Consider the following 17710-nt stretch of genomic DNA (forward strand, 5'->3'; position numbering starts at 1 on the left):
AAAGCTAAAATCGTTCAATACTGCACAGTGGTAATGCCTTGTAATGGAAAGGGCATGGAGATAAGGCATCATCACAGTGTTGTGTTTAGCTTGTAAAATGTTCTTATTAGTTACAAAAGCATGCGAGGTATTAATGAAATTCATTAAAGTGTCATTAAGGTACATGTTACATTTGTCAAGATTTTTTGTGGTCTCATTCTATGAAACTGTGGTAATCATGCTTATTTGAAGAAAAATGAAAAAAATGCTTAATTTGTCAAAAAACAAAGAAATAAACTATTTGGTTGCAGTGTTTGGCATTTTAAATTATAGAATTAACCTTTATTATAATACTGAAGTAAAGTTGAAAAACTCACTTCTGGCCAGAGTTTCTGCACAAATTTTGCCTTCAAGTTCTATGTTTATTAAACTAGGTGTATTCCAACAGTTCATTCTGACAATGTAATAACAAATAAAATGGGGAGACCCACAGTTCCATGACACAGCATCACATTACAGTTGTAAAATAATCTTAAAACGGGGAAACAAAGAAGGTACTTAATCTTTAAGAAACCCTGAAGAATGCTAATGCCCTTTGGTTAAAATATTCACTATCTTTCCCTTGGGTAGTTGGTTATTAGACCACAGTTAACGATGTGTTTTAAAACTGTTTGTTTCTTGGAAGCAGGGTTGAGGGGGGAAAGGTGAGAGGCTTCTTTGGATATGATAAACATATTCAGTTTCTTTTAATCAGGCAAAGTTGTCTGATCAGTAGCAAGGGAACATTTCAAAGCCATTGGGGAGACATGCATATTCATAACTGACTAATGTTTGATGGTGTGCTGGAGCTGGTCCCGATGTAAAATTCAGTTCAGTTCAGGTGCAGCATTCTGTTAATTGGAACATTGTACTTCCAGATACCACAACCATCCTTACAACTTTGTTTTAAATCTGGTCGAAATTCTGCTGGAAGTGTTGCTTCCACCATGTCATTCAACAAAGAATGCTCATACACCATCAGGGTTAACTAGTGCATTAACAACACTGTGAATTTACCTCCCCCACCAGCTTCTACCTCTGCCATGTTAGGACTGTACATTGCAACAATAGGTTCACCATATGCCATGACATTGCAGAAGCAAATTTGCCAAATTTAGAATATCATATCATCTACATTGATAAAACATATTAAATAAGTCACAAAATTAGTGGGGCAGAGCCAACTATTTAAACAACAATTAGCTGAATAATTTCAACATGTACCTTTATTGTTTTTGCTTTGTGACCCTTTGAGGACTCTAGTATGATCATTTCACTCAATTAAAATAAATGGAACAATGAGATTGATATAAAAGTAAAATTATAATAACCACAGTTTCAGTTTCTAGACTGCAAAAGGACAGAAAAAGAAATATCTTGTAGCTCCTTTTGTCTCTTAGTCTACATTTATGATAATCCACAGTGAAAAGTTATAGAAAATATACATCTTTTTTGCAGATATGGGACAGACATTAAGTGATTTACAAAACTCAAAGAGTTAACACTCAAAGGGTTAATTTATTATTCAACTAAGAGTTGTATCCTAACGCTCACGCTAATAATGTTCAAAACACTTAAGTTCAGCAAAGTTATTGTGTACATTAAGATTGCTTTTCAGTGTAAAAAAATGCAGATGTTAACTGTACAGTTGTCTTAAAAGCAGTGTAAAAGGTCATTGGATGAATATAAGCTCCGTTTTGTAGCCTCTCATGCTTCCCCAACCCACACGATTGTGTTACCTCGTATTATGTTGCTTATCTCACAGTTCAATTTGTTTCGTCTTGCACCTATGATGAACAGGGAATCCTTAGATGGGGTAACAAGGTGCTGTCCAAATAGGCCACTGCCAACTACGGCCCTGTTGTTGCTATTCCACAGCCAGTCATTTTGTTTTATGGGATTCTTTAGGCCCTTAATGATGTTAACGTTGCCCGTCGAGAGCTCTAGAAACAGCAGATCTGTCTGAACATGAGAACTGGCATAGATGTAGTATTGGTTGGCTTCTGTGAAAGACGGCTGAAAGGTCACATCAACAATGTGTAAGTTTGTTGTAATATCAAAAGTAGACTTGATCTCACCCTGATAGCTAATGGACTGGACTCTAATTAACCCCTTGTAATCATCCGTGCTGACAAGATAGTGTCCATCAGGGGAGATGTATGGAGTACCTGACACCTCATCATTGTATCCAATTACAGAATCAGTGACACTATTGACGATGATCTGTGGCTGGGATGCAGTTGAGTCATTTGCCAAACAATGAATAAAGTAATAGCCACCCAGATGAGTGTAGGCCATTGCCTGAGGGATGCAGCTGTAGTTTTTTAAGCTGATTGTTTTAATGTAGGCCACAGTCTCCAGATCGATCTTATGAAGTGCTGCTTCTGATCTGTGAAGAATAAATCCGAATCTGAAATAGAAATTAAAACACAAATTGCATGGAGAATTAATTATTTAAGTTAAAAAATAAGTGAGAAAGCAAATATATATATAGGGCTGAATTTCCATAGGTTTCCACAGGTTTTGCATGTTCATTCACCTTAACAACAGGGGTTCTGGGGTTTCCACGGCTTTTCACTTGGTTAAGGCAAATGAGCAAGAGAAACACCTCCCCACCCCCCGTTGACAAAGATTATCTGTATAAAGTTGTAATCTAATAAGGACAAGTATCATCCTTATAAGAGTTTACCATCTATTTCTATTTTATTGGGCTGCAGTTAGAAAGAAAACTCATCTATTAAAATTCATAGGGTTGAACACTAAGTTGGTTAAGATGCTAGACACAAACATCTGGTTGTAAAACTTAATGTAGTTGGCTACCTTACAGGTTCTTCCTTGCTTTGTGTGACAACAGCCTGTGATGTTAGGCTTAAGTGAGAGCTCTCTAAATAAAGCAATGTAAAAACATACAACACAAAAGAGGACTATTCTCCACGTTGTATCTCTACTGGCTGTTTGAATGAGGTGTCATGCTTAGTCTACATAGCCATTTCTTTGTCCATAACCCAGAAGGTTTCGCACCTACATGGCGGATGTGCTCTCCAAAATGGGGTTTGGGGAGGGAATCCGCAACTGGATCCAACTACTCTACACTAACGTCAATAGCGCAGTCTCAATCAATGGGTGGGAATCAGATAGCTTTCCTATTAAATCTGGAGTCAGACAGGGCTGCCCTCTCTCCCCTGTCCTGTTTGTGTGTTGCATAGAACCCTTTGCTGAGGAAGGATCCAAGCATAAGAGGAGTGATGATCCCAGGCAGTGGAGGCACTCAGATTAAAGCCTCCCTGTACATGGACGATGTCACCGTCTTCTGCTCGGATCCGCTGTCAGTGCGCAGACTGATCCACATCTGCGACCAGTTCGAACTGGCCTCGGGAGCCAAGATAAATCGTGGGAGGAGCGAGGCCATGTTCTTTGGGAACTGGGCTGACTGATCCTTTGTCCCCTTCATTGCCAGGGCTGACGGCCTGAAGGTGCTGGGGATATGGTTCGGAGGGACCTGGGGCATGCGTTAGAAACTGGAAGCAGTGAGTGTCTATGGTGCAAAGAAAACTGGGCATGTGGGAGCGACGTTCCCTCGCCATTGTGAGTGAGAACCTGGTCATCAGGTGTGAGGCACTCTCGCTGTTGTTGTATGTGGTGCAGGTCTGGCCCATTCCTCACTCCTGTGCGATGGCGATCACCCAAGCCATCTTTCGCTTTATCTGGAGGTCGAAAATGGATCGTGTCCGCAGGGACGTGATGTACAAGCTGCCAGATAAGGGGGGAAAAACATGCCTAACATCTCCCTCATCCTGATGGCCACCTTTGTGTGAGGCTGCATCAAGCTGTGCATAGACCCTCGGTACCCAAACACCAAGTGTCACTACGTGCTGAGGTTCTACCTATCCCCGGTGTTGCGAAGGATGGGTCTGGCCATGCTGCCACAGAACACTCTTAGTAGTTGGACTGTGCTGTACCACCTGTCCCTGGTGGAAAAATTTATGCAGAGAAACACCTTTGACCACAAGTCTATCAGGCAGTGGTCGGCACGTAACGTCTTAGAGGCCCTGCGGGAAAAGGAGATGGTGGATCCTGTCGGATGGTTCCCCGAGCAGACTGTCAAAGTCATTTGGCAGAATACCTCATCGCCAGAACTTTCCAACAAGCACCAAGACGTAGCTTGGCTGCTGGTGAGAAAGGCCCTCCCGTCAGACCCTTCCAACATGCCAGGAGTCTCACCCCCTCCGCACGTTGCCCTCGAGGTGGCTGTGGTGGAGACAAGACTGTTGTTCACCAACGTGTGGATTGTGCCTTTGCAAGGAAGGTCTGGAGAGAAATGCAATGGTTTCTGTTGAGGTTCATCCTGAGCAGTTCTGTGACACAGGACTCTGTTCTCTATGGGCTGTTCCCAGGGACACACACCGAGACAAACATCAACTGCAGCTGGGGGGTCATCAGCTCGGTGAAAGATGCTCTTTGGTCTGCCCAAAACTTGTTGGTCTTCCAGTGCAAAGAGTTGTCCCCAACTGAGTGTTGCAGACTGGCACATTCCAAAGTCCAGGACTACGTGCTGAGGGATGCACCAAAGCTTGAGGCAGCCGTCACAAAGGCACAATCAGGAAAAGACCTTTCTGCCATAGTGCACCAAGAGGCTGGGAATTGTTTAGATCCCTTGGGTTGTACAGCTCACAATGAATGTATGCATTGAATACTAATTATATTATAATTGTATTGAAGCACCTCAGATGGATGTTGATAACTCCAATACCATTGCACTATCTGATTGTCTGTAATAACCATATTGAAATGATTGTAATATTCATTGATTGTATTGAAGCACCTTGTGATCCATGTGTAAAAGTTGAATCTGATTGCACTTTTTTTGATGGTGATTTGGAAATGTTTTGTAATGTTCTTCCAGATATTTTATGAATAAAGTATATTTTTCAAAAAAAACCCATACTTAAGTATCTGTCCAATTTCCTTTCATCAACTTTTCATGTCAGGCGATCCAGATCCCGTCAACTCGCAGACACTTCCTCCTACCTCTCCCTGGACCATGACCTCACCACTGAACATCAAGTCATTGTTTCCAGGACTATCACTGACCTCATCTCCTCTGGGGATCTCCCTCCCACAGCTTCCAACCTGATAGTCGCCCAACCTCGGACGGCCCGCTTCTATCTCCTACCCAAAATCCACAAACAGAACTGCCCCGGTAGACCGATCGTCTCAGCTTGCTCCTGCCCCACAGAACTCATTTCTCGTTATCTTGACTCCCTTCTCTCTCCCCTTGTCCAGTCCCTTCCCACCTACATCCGTGATTCCTCTGACACCTTACGTCACATCAACAATTTCCAGTTCCCTGGCCCCAACCGCTTCCTCTTCACCATGGACATCCAATCCCTCTACACCTCCATCCCCCAGCAGGATGGTCTGAGGGCCCTTAGCTTCTTCCTGGAACAGAGGCCCAAACAATCCCCATCCACCACTACTCTCCTCCGTCTGGCTGAACTTGTTCTCACGCTGAACAATTTCTCCTTCAACTCCTCTCACTTCCTCCAAATAAAAGGTGAGGCTATGGGTACCCGCATGGGCCCCAGCTATGCCTGTCTCTTTGTGGGGTATGTGGAACATTCCTTGTTCCAGTCCTACTCCGGCCCCCTTCCACAACTCTTTCTCCGGTACATCGATGATTACTTCGGTGCTCCTTCATGCTCTCGTCGGGACTTGGAAAAATTTATTAATTTTGCTTCCAATCTCCACCCCTCCATCATTTTCACATGGTCCATCTCTGACACTTCCCTTCCCTTCCTTGACCTCTCTGTCTCAATCTCTGGTGATAGACTGTCCACCAATATCCATTACAAACCCACCGACTCCCACAGCTATCTCGACTACAGCTCCTCACACTCCGCTTCCTGTAAGGACTCCATTCCATTCTCTCAGTTCCTTCGCCTCCGTCGCATCTGTTCCGATGATGCTACATTCAAAAACAGTTCCTCTGACATGTCCTCCTTCTTCCTTAACCGAGGTTTTCCACCCACGGTCATTGACAGGGCCCTCAACCGTGTCCGGCCCATCTCCCGCGCATCCGCCCTCACGCCTTCTCCTCCCTCCCAGAAACATGATAGGGTCCCCCTTGTCCTCACTTATCACCCCACCAGCCTCCGCATTCAAAGGATCATCCTCCGCCTTTTCTGCCAACTCCAGCATGATGCCACCACCAAACACATCTTCCCTTCACCCCCCTTATCGGCATTCCGTAGGGATCGCTCCCTCCGGGACACCCTGGTCCACTCCTCCATCACCATCTACTCCTCAACCCCCTCCTATGGCACCACCCCATGCCCACGCAAAAGATGCAACACCTGCCCCTTCACTTCCTCTCTCCTCACCGTCCAAGGACGCAAACACTCCTTTCAAGTGAAGCAGCATTTCACTTGCATTTCCCCCAACTTAGTCTACTGCATTCGTTGCTCCCAATGTGATCTCCTCTACATTGGAGAGACCAAACGTAAACTGGGCGACCGCTTTGCAGAACACCTGCGGTATGTCCGCAAGAATGACCCAAACCTCCCTGTCGCTTGCCATTTCAACACTCCACCCTGCTCTCTTGCCCACATGTCTGTCCTTGGCTTGCTGCATTGTTCCAGTGAAGCCCAACACAAACTGGAGGAACAACACCTCATCTTCCGACTAGGGACTTTACATCCTTCCGGACTGAATACTGAATTCAACAACTTTAGGTCGTGAGCTCCCTCCCCCATCCCCACCCCCTTTCTGTTTCCCCCTTCCTTTTTTTTTCCAATAAATTATAAAGATTTTCCTTTTCCTACCTATTTCCATTATATAAAAATAACCCCCCACTAGAGCTATACCTTGAGTGCCCTACCATCCATTCTTAATTAGCACATTCGTTTAGATAATATCACCAACTTTAACTTTAACACCTATGTGTTCTATTGTACTATTGCCGTTGACATCTTTTGATGATCTGCTTCTATCACTGCTTGTTTGTCCCTACAACCACACCCCTCTCTCTCTCTCTATCTCTCCGCCCCCCACACACACACCTTAAACCAGCTTATATTTCAACTCTTTCTTGGACTCGAACTCAAGTACTGTCGAAGGGTCATGAGGACTCGAAACGTCAACTCTTTTCTTCTCCGCCGATGCTGCCAGACCTGCTGAGTTTTTCCAGGTAATTCTGTTTTTGATCCAGATCCCTTGTTGTTTATTGCAAGGGGAATGGAATATAAAAGTAAGGATGTTTTGCTACAGGTGAGACCAAACCTGGGGGACTGTACAGGTTTCGTCTCCTTATTTAATAAAGGGTGTAAATGCATTAGAAGTAGTTCAGAGAAGGTTCACTCAACTGATACCTGGGATGGGAATGGTCATCTTATGAGGAAAGGTTGGACAGTCTGGGTCTGTATCCATTGGAGTTTAGAAGAATGAGAGGAAATCTTATTGAAACAGATAAGATCCTGAGGGACTGGACAGGGTGAATGCTGAATGGATGTTTCCCTTTGTGGGAGAGATTAGAACTAGGGGACAGGGTTTAAAAATAAGGGGACTCCCATTTAAGACACAGAGAGAAGTTCTTTCTCTCAAAGGTTCATGAGTCTTTCAAACTCTCTTCCCCAGAGAGCAATGGAGGCAGGATCATTGAATATTTTTAAGACAGAGATAAATAGATTCTTGATTAACAAGGGAGTCTTGTCTCAGTCATGTGCCTTCTTACATCACTGTTAGGGTGGTACTGTACTTAGTCCCACATTAACCCAAAATGCGCCAGACCCTCATACTACAATTTCCATCTTCAATTATATCTTCCAATGTTTTAATAGTTTTGAGCCAACTTTCTTACATCATGGATATAGTATTTTATGCTGCTGAGCAACAGGAATGACAGATTTACCAATTAAACAGTTTGACCTGCATGCCCTTCACATTGGCTTTACTGTCAATTACATGGGAAAATTCAACAAAAATAGCATCCTCTGATGTTGGTATAAAGTAGTGTTCAGGGTAGAGTAATGAGTTGCCGTGTTGGAATTGTATGTAGGTCAAGTAAATAATCAGGTTTTCTGCTGATGATAAATACACCAGCTGAGACTGCTTGTTTGTTGAACTAGATGTGAACATAAAATTTACCAAGCAATGAAAGGGGTGCTTTGTATCAGATGGAAATAACTGGAGCAGCATGTGATGGGAGTTTCACTTGAGATTTAGAACCAGCAAGAATAGCTTGGGGACTGGATTCACCAATAACATCCTGCAGACACCCAGAATTAATGATGAGTTGAACTGATAACCTTAACAGTATTAAATTAGTATTAGGTGATTGCAGATTATGAAATTGGTTCTGTGCTGCTCTGATACAGAGAATAAATATGCACCATCTCCACAGTTGTATATAGTACATTCTGTTTTAACAATCAGCTGCAGATTATACGGTTTGGATTGATTATGTTGCTGTGGATATGTAGCTGGGTTACCGTGTTTCAATATTGTTTTTGCTGAGACATAAGGGCAGCACTGGGAAAAGTGACATAATTTCCCATATGCAGGGAGGATGCTTAGAACTTTTCAATTCATGCAACTGGATGGAGTCCTGAGATGGTCAGGGGCCCCGAGTGGATCCAGTGAGGGGACACCTATGTAATGCTAATAATTTATCACTGATCATTTTGTCAACTATTTTTATATTATCAACTGCAACCATGCCTTTTTGTGATTGTTCATGTGTAGATTTAATACTGGATTATTTAGGTATTTAGCACAATTATCTAGTCAGAAAAAAAAAACAAACTGCACTGGACCCCAGTAAGGCAAATGTTGCTTGTGCCCATGGGCATAAGATGTTTTTGCCTTTGCTAGGCAATCACCAGCTGATGGATAGTTTGCACCATATTAATAACACACAACTAGAGCTAACCTGACTAATATTCCACCTTGGCATGATATAGTTAGAGCTTGATGTTTATCCGGACTTGCTGCTTGGTTTCTACACTTGCTGTATGACATTTGGCTAGTTCTAAAAACTAATCTAATATTCACCCTTTCTCTGGGACTCAGCAGTACCAAAAGCTAGACAAACAACCTTCCATAAGCTATGTTTTAATTTTACTATCTACATTAGTAATAATGCTTTGCTTGTTGTCAATGCAAGAGTGCAGTAAATGGATCTACAATCTAATGCTTGTGGTATTCATCCCATTCAAATATGATTGGCTTATACATTGCACTTTCATTCAAAAAGGAAATAGTGAGAGTTCAGGGCCAACATGTTCCTGTAATGATGAAGGGTAGGAACAACAAGTCCAGGGAACCCTCGACTTGTCTTAGTGGCAGGAGGCAGAGGTTGATGGATGAAAGTTGTTTTTATGTTTGGAAGCCTGTGATGAGTGGTGTACTGCAGGGATCGGTGCTGGGACCCTTGCTGTTTATAGTGTACATTCATGATTTAGACGTGAATTTGGGAGGTATGATCAGTAAGTTTGTAGATGACATGAAAATTGGTGGTGTCGTAAATAATGAGGAGGAAGGCCTTAGATTACAGGACGATATAGATGGGATGGTAAGATAGGCAGGGCAGTGGCAAACGGAATTTAATCCTGAGAAGTGTGAGGTGATGCATTTTGGAAGGACTAACATGGCAAGGGAAGACACAATGAATGGTAGGACCCTAGGAAGTACAGAGCATCAGAGTACATGTCCATAGGTCCCTGAAGGCAGCAGCACAGGTAGATAAGTTGGTTAAGAAGGCATAAGGGATACTTGCCTTTATTAGCCGAGGCATAGAATATAAGAGCAAGGAGGTTATTGTTGGAGCTGTATAAAATGCTAGTTAAGCCACAGCTGGAGTACTGTGTGCAGTTCTGGTTGCCACACTATAGGAAGGATGTGGTTGCACTGGAGAGGGTACAGAGGAGATTCACCAGGATGTTGTCTGGGCTGGAGCTTTTCAGTTATGAAGAGAGACTAGATAGGCTGTGGCAGAGAAGGCTGAGGGAAGACCTGATAGAGGTATACAAAATTATGAGGGTCATAGATGGGGTAGTTAGGAAGAAACTTTTCCCCTCAGTGGAGGTGTCAATAATCAGGGGCATAGATTTAAGTAAGGGGCAGGAGGCTTAGAGGGGATCTGAGGGAAAAGTTTTTCACCCAGAGGGTGGTTGGAATCTGGAACACACTGCCTGACATGGTGGTAGAGGCAGGTACCCTCACAACATTTAAGAAGTATATTGATGAGCACTTGAAATGCCATAGCATACAGGGCTATGGGCCATGTGCTGGAAAATACGATTAGAATAGATAGGTGCTTGATGGCCGGCACAAACAAGATGGGCCAAAATGCCTGTTCCTGTGCTGTATAACTCTATGACTTTTGCTTTGGAGTGCAAAGTTAACCTTACTATATAACGCATTACCCAGTATGTTGAGTATATCCTTTGATCGGTGCCTCCATTTTACGAAATCATTGCTCTCTTTTACATAATATTAGTGATATCAAAACCCATCATAGCATGCTGAAACTATTTTACCCATTTCTCCCTCCAAACTCTATTGTAGGCTCATTTTTAAATGTTAAATGCAGATGTATAAGACAACCACAAGACCACATTACTGAAAGAGCTGTGGTAAATGGAAATAAATAGTCCCGGATATGGGTGGGGGCTTGGCCGGGGCGGGGGGGGGAGCGGTGCTGGGGTGGGGGGAGATGGTGAGGAGTGGGATGTGGGGCTGTTACTGGATCTATCATGGATTAGAACTTAAGGCTGAATGAAGCCTGCATACTGGACAGGTGTTAATTAATAATTTCACACTTCCTGGACGCATTTTTCATTACTCAAATATCATCCACAAACATCTCATTAGTATTCTGAACTAGTGTTGTGGCAAAAGTGCTCTGTTTGTTTGGAGTAATAGCCTTCAAGTACAACAAATGTTGCAATCACTGCATATATTTATTCCAACAGAAAACTCCTTATTCTCCTTCCAGCATTTGGATGAAGCTACACTACAACACAGTGCCATGGCAGAGTATAAAGCTCACACAAGATACTCTATATGAGAAACGTACCCTGCTGTTGCACTGTCACTGTAAAACAAATCTAGAATTTTACCTAATGTGATTGATGATGAGGTTAGTTGGAGGAATGAAAAAGTCATCCACTCGATCAAACTGTTTGCCCACTGGTTGTGTGTGGATCGTGTGATGCCCTCCATTTCCACTTGCCTGGGTGATGATCTGCAAAAATAAGAGCCAGAATAATCAGCATAGTCATGTAGCTATGTGTTTCCAAATTAAAGCCTGGAATTCCAATGTTATTACCTTAAAATTCTAATTTGTGACCTTGATTTCTTCAGGACATTTTCTTTCTCTTGACTTAGTTATTTTCAAATATTTTTCCATTTTCCTCTGGGTTATAATTCTACAGGTACTGACATCATTTAACTATTTCATCCTAATGGCCTTTATTCAATTGTAAGCCTCCACAGTGAGCAGAGTATTTGGCCATAGGGCCATCATAGTTGAATGTATTAGTCGAGTAAGCCAAATGTAGAAATACATTGAAACCAAATTTAACAGTCTAGCTGAAATATATGTGTGAAATTTCACCACAATTAGGAAGAGTGATTTTAAACAGAGTGAAACCTCAGTGAATTAAATACTTAATTCATTTCATAGAATCATAGAAACCTGCAACACAGAAGGAGGTCATTCGGTCCATAGTGTCTGTGCTGGCTCTTTGAAAGAACAGTTGGTTTGATTCCTGTTGACCATAAAGAGAAATAAGTTCTGTGCTTTCTAATGTTATTTGGCCCATACCACTGAGCAAATGCATCATCAGGCTCTAGTACACAGGCTAATGACCCCGAAAGGTTACAGCTGGTTTCCATTGGAGTCATTTTTCAACTCTGTTTCACTCATCACTGATGCATAGCAAAAATTTGGATTTTAAAATGACATGCCTCCGACCACTTAATTTCTCATATGGTCAAGGCTTCCACTGGTAGCACGAATTCAGAAAGTTACCATTTCTGATGTTTCTATCCAGCAGAGGATAGAAATTCCCACTGGCGAAGTTCATGTACAAATTCTTCATTTTGTTAATTAAGTCTATTTGTTTGTAACCAGAGTTACAAATTTTCCATGCATTCCTAAGACATTTCTGTGTGTGCTATTTTTAAGCAGCAGTTAATCCTTTAGTAACAGCTCAGAATTTCTAACTGTCTATTTTCAATTAACTTCACTGATTAAATTGGAAATTAATATGCTGAGATGGTCAAACTATTGTTGTATTTCATAACTCCACTTGAACCTATATTTGATACATGAGTTCTATTTTAGTATTCTGGATCTGTATTTACCTGACCAAGCCAGCTTGTCATCTTAGAACTGGATTGATTTCAATTCAGGTCTGAAGTTACTCAATTTGGTTTGAAAGGAAGTCCACAAGTTAACCTTATCAAGCCAAAAATAGTTTGATTAAATGTCTGACTCACAATGACAGAGTTGAAACAATGGCGAGGGGCTTTTAATTCCACACGTGGAAAGCTAGAAAAGCATGTGTGTCACCCACCTGGGAGCTGAAATTGGAGGTCTGGTCCATTTTAAAGAACAGGCTCCATTAATGTTTTGCTGACCAGCTGTCTATCCAAAGCAGACATCCAGAGGTGGCTCACCGACTTTGGGTCTCTGAATATGGGGCAGCTCAAAAATCACTGGGCGGCAGTTAGGGAGGATTGCGTTTTTGTTTTTCAGTGGAATGTATTTTTGCTGAACATTTTGAATTGTTTCCTTAAATGTTTCCCACTGCTTATTTACCACCATACCATATTGTCCACTTACCCATTAAACTGTAGCCAGTTCTCCTCTCATACCTATGTAATTGGCTTTGTTTAAGCTTAAGATTCTTGTTTGTGATTGGAGCGTATCTCTTTCAAACCTAGCATAGAATTCAATTGTATTATGATCGCTATTTTTCAGCGGATCTTTTACTATGAGACTATGAATTAATCCTGCCTCATTACACAATACTAGATCTAAAATAGTTTTATCCCTAGTTGGCTTCACAATATATTGCTCCAGGAAGCTGTCACAAAAGCATTCTATAAACTCACCTTCTATACCCCCTTGCCAACTTGCCTGGTCCAATCTACACGAAGATTAAAGTCTCCTACAATTATTATATTGCCTTTGGTACACTGTCTTAGAATTTCTTGTTTAATGCTCCGTTTAGCAGTATAACTATTGTTAGGGAGCCTAAAAAATACTCCCGCCACTGTTTGCCTACAATTGCTATCCCTAATCTCCACCCATATTGATTTCACTTCATGATCTTCTGACCCAAAATATTTTGTAACTGGTGTCCTTATGTTTTTAAAATTCTTTCACAGGATTTGGGTGCTGCTGGCTAGGTCAGCATTTATTGTCCATCCCTAATTGCCCTTGAGAAGGTGGTGACCCACCTTCTTGAATTGTGCAGTCCCTGTGGTATAGGTACACCCACAATGCTGCTTGTTCTGAGATGGTCCTTCTTATCTGTGGACTTTAGGCATGGTACTTGGTTATTGGACAGACTGTAGTCTTACTCTGGTATTTGCTTAACTCTTATAAAAACAAAAAAACTGCGGATGCTGGAAATCCAAAACAAAAACAGAATTACCTGGAAAAACTCAGCAGGTCTGGCAGCATCGGCGGAGAAGAAAAGAGTTGACGTTTCGAGTCCTCATGACCCTTCGACAGAACTTGAAGGACTCGAACTCAAGTTCTGTCGAAGGGCCATGAGGACTCGAAACGTCAACTCTTTTCTTCTCCGCCGATGCTGCCAGACCTGCTGAGTTTTTCCAGGTAATTCTGTTTTTGTTTTGCTTAACTCTTGTTGATTAGTACTATATCTAAACAGGTTACAGACTGGCATGTTGCTCTTGAGCATGATGTTCCAACCTCTCCCTCTCTCTCTTTTGAGTCTAACACATGACTGACTGATGTCAGTGATATATCATCATGCACATCATATATTAGCATATCCCATCTGTTAACCCTTTGTATTATAACTCCCCTCAAGCATACTATTCAATTTCGTCAACAATGTGAAAATATGGGTGGAATGTCCCAGATTTGCATAAAGTGCGGTAATGGCGGGAAAAAGGACATTTTACCCGCCAGCCACAATGGCGGGTTTTCGCACTGCCTTGTCCCATTCCCAGCATGCCCCAACTCATTGATAGTGCATTCCCTGGAAACGCACCGGATCGCTGGCTCTGATTTGCCTGCCCCGCTGTCACCTCAGGCCTTCAGTAATCTGGGCACCATATTTAAAGAGCACCTCTGCACAGAGCTAGCTCTCTCTAAGGGATCGGAAGCTGCTGGAAAGTCATGGCTGCCAAAGAGAGGAAACATGCTGCCCCCAAATTTAGCGACACCTCCCTTGGGCACCTACTGGACACAGTAGAGGGTCGCTGTGAAGTCCTCTACTCCCAATCTGCACAAAGGCCAGCAAGGTCACCAATCCAGCATCAGAGGCAGAGGTAGCAGTGGTCAGCATCAATGCCCTGCAAAAGAGGACAGCTACCCAGTGCCAAAAGAGATTGAATTATCTCTTCCGTTCCACCAGGGTAAGTCACTCTTCTCATCACTCTCAACTCACACACTCACAAACCATCACACATCCACAGGGATCTCACATACTGCCAGTTCAAGGGACATCACCATCCACTCTCTCACACAAACCTTCATCTGCCCTGCAGATCGTGTCCTCATCCTGTCCATGGAACCACACACCACCCACTCATACCAGCCATCCTTCTTATCTGGCCTGGCAGGTGTTCTGTTTACACTCAATCCATCTGTATTCATGCAGGACAAGCTGCCACACAACAAAAGGGAGAGGTTGCAGGCTGGTAGAGGAATGCCCGACATCAAGGTCCTTGAAAATAGAGTTATCCAGCTAGCTGCTGACAATTTGGACCGGTCCTGTGTTCATGGTGAGGTTGCTGGTGCTCAACCAAGTGAGGATTCAGCAAACAACATCCATCAGACAACCATGCTGTGAGTCAGCTCCCCTGTTCCGCAGTCCCCTGCCATGCACTAATTATCTACCCTTGCTTTCGCAGGTGCATCTGGGAAGCAGCCGAAGGGTCCACGACCCAGGTCCTCGACTCACGCTCCAAACACACCTCGGAAGAGGAATCTGATGACACCCTAACTGAAGAGCTGTCACAGCGCTCACCCACACCCTCCACCAGTGCGGAGACACACACCTCGGTGGGACCTAGTTCTAGAATAGCCTTGGGATTACAGTGGGGAGGTGATGGCATAGTGGTATTGTCACTGGATTGGTATTCCAGAGACCTAGGGTAATGCTCTGGGGACCTGGGTTTGGATCCCATCATGGCAAATGGTGGAATTTGAATTCAATAAATATCTGGAATTAGAAGTCTAATGATGACAAGTTGATTGTTGTAAAAACCCATCTGGTTCACTAATGTCCTTTAAGAAAGGAAATCTGCCATCCTCACCTGGATTGGCCTACATGTGACTCCAGACCCACAGCAATGTGGTTGACTCTTTAAAGTAAAAAGCCCTCTGAAAAAGGGCAATTAGGGATGGGCAATAAATGCTGGCCTAATCAGTGACGCCCACATAAAAAAAAATCTGGTGAGCACATTGCATGTCTGATCCACAGCAGGTGGTAGCAGGGACTGCCCAGGTTTTTGGCATTTGGAGGACTGCTGGAGACCTGAAATCTTCTGAGGCTGAGTTAGATGACGAGCCTCTAGACTCAGTTGCTGGAGCTGCAAAGGCTTGGGAACATCAGGAAGGGATGTCTGCTGCCACTCCCCAGATTGCAAGGCACAATGGAGGAGTCCGCCCACCTTCAGTCTGAGGTGATAGTGCTGGCAAGCCAACGCACCGAGGTCAACACTGGTAGTATGGCAGCTGCCATGTAGACCTTGGTCCAGGACATTAGTCCTGAACTGCTGCACAGGCTGAACTCCATCACTGACGCCATAGTTGGTTTCCAACAGTGTCAATGCGAGAGGGGTGCGGGGTAGCTCAATCTCACTCCAGCTTCCCCTTCTCCTCAGGAGTCAGCCAGGAGCCATTGGGCACCTGTAGGGAGGAAGATCAGTAGGTGCACACCCTGGGGCCATTTAACCAGGTGACTCCGGGAGTGTCTGGCCCAACCGAATCATCTCTTCCAGTGACCCCAGTGGCTCCAGCTCCACATGCCGAGCAGGATGCCACTGCTGCACAGCAGGACTCTGAAAGCAGGCCGGGGCCCTCCAGAGGACGCCCACCAAGGTCACAGACAACAGAGCACAGCCGGCTGCCTCCGACTCTGCTGTGGATGTTGGGGAGCACCAAGACGTAGTTGCATGATTAGGAAGGTTAAGAAGATGTAGTTGCACAGCCTGAGCATAGGTGTTAATCACTTTTACATAATGTTCACTATTGTAAATAAACTCCCAAGAACGTCTCCTTGCCTATGGCTCCTTGTTATGATGAGCAATGTTTGTGTCACTCAGATGTGAAACCTTGGTTCCTGCATATGATAAAGGAAAGTATCCCAGTCCAGGGCCTCTTCCCTGTGCAATGTGTAACCTTAAGTCCAAAATGATGGCCTGGCTTCATATTTGCTGGACACATTAGTGGTGCCTGCACCTCAATGGTGCTTGTCATTGCTGCCAGAATGTTATGGGCAGGTGTCACGAAGTTCCATCATTCTCTCTGGGTGCTCTCAGTGCCTTTGAGGTGGGGCTGGCCCCCCATCTCTTCAGCATCTGTGTCCAGTGATGGTATTCTCCTGAAGGGGTCAGGTGCTGAAGGCTGAATTGGATCAGGTACATTTAAAGTTTCACGGCTGCGTCTCCATGATATGATCCTGATCACGGAGCACAAGCGAGCTGCCCTCAGCCAGACAGGAGTCAGACATTCACAGAGGCTATGAGAAGATCATCACTGTCCTGAAATCTAGCGACTGTTAGGATTTCCATTGCATCTTCATAACTTGAGCCTGAGCACTGAGGGTATGTGCGCTGCTATCAGCCACATGGGAGTCAAATATTCACAGGTGCAAGGTGAGGATACCAGGACTGTCCTCACTGCATCCCAGCATCCTTCGTGAAACTTGTGGCTATGAAGGTCTCCTGGTCACGCCTGCCTGAACTGGCCAGTGCAATGGCCCCCTTGCCGGCATCCTCGCCTGCGGTGACCTCACCGCCAGCATCCCCTTTGATGGCCTCCTCATTGGAAGAGACGTGCAGCTTTTCCACTTCCTCTTCAGCCAGATCCTCTCCCCATTGCAGCGCCAGGTTGTGGAGCGCTGCAAGCGATAATGATGCATGACACCCTCTGGGGAGTGTATTGCAGTTATCCAGTGGGCCTGTCAGGCCACCAGAACCTCATTTTCAAAGTCTGGGTTACAGCATGACCTTTGTTATACCGTTGATGTGCTGCAGGCTGAGGCCACCGCATGGGTGTCATCAGCCATGTCCCTTGTTCCCAAAGAGCAAACCCTGCAGCCTCTCTGGATCCTTTAAGATATTAGAGATCTGAGACCTGCTAAGGATGTAGGAGTCATGGATGCTCCCTGGGAATCGTACGCAGACTTGTAGGGTTTGTTTGTGGTGCTTGCGTACCAGATGAACACTCAGCAAGTGGAAGCCCTTGCTACTGATGTAGTTAATT

The 17710-nt window shown here is 44.0% G+C and overlaps 1 protein-coding gene across 1 annotated transcript in view; it reads right to left on the minus strand.

The window, feature by feature from the left end:
* Positions 1-1629: 1629 nt before the first annotated feature.
* The window catches only part of fstl4 (follistatin-like 4), a 429308-nt gene continuing 413227 nt past the window's right edge, over positions 1630-17710 (minus strand). Inside the window, exons 13-14 of the mRNA XM_041194371.1 lie at positions 11136-11260; positions 1630-2428 (exon numbers count right to left, since the gene is read on the minus strand). Coding sequence (XP_041050305.1) covers positions 1726-2428; positions 11136-11260 — 828 coding nt within the window. The 3' untranslated portion in view covers positions 1630-1725. The remainder of the gene's footprint in view (positions 2429-11135; positions 11261-17710) is intronic.

This window comes from Carcharodon carcharias, chromosome 8 (genome assembly GCF_017639515.1).
Source record: "Carcharodon carcharias isolate sCarCar2 chromosome 8, sCarCar2.pri, whole genome shotgun sequence".
In the NCBI taxonomy this organism is placed as follows: Eukaryota; Metazoa; Chordata; class Chondrichthyes; order Lamniformes; family Lamnidae; genus Carcharodon; species Carcharodon carcharias.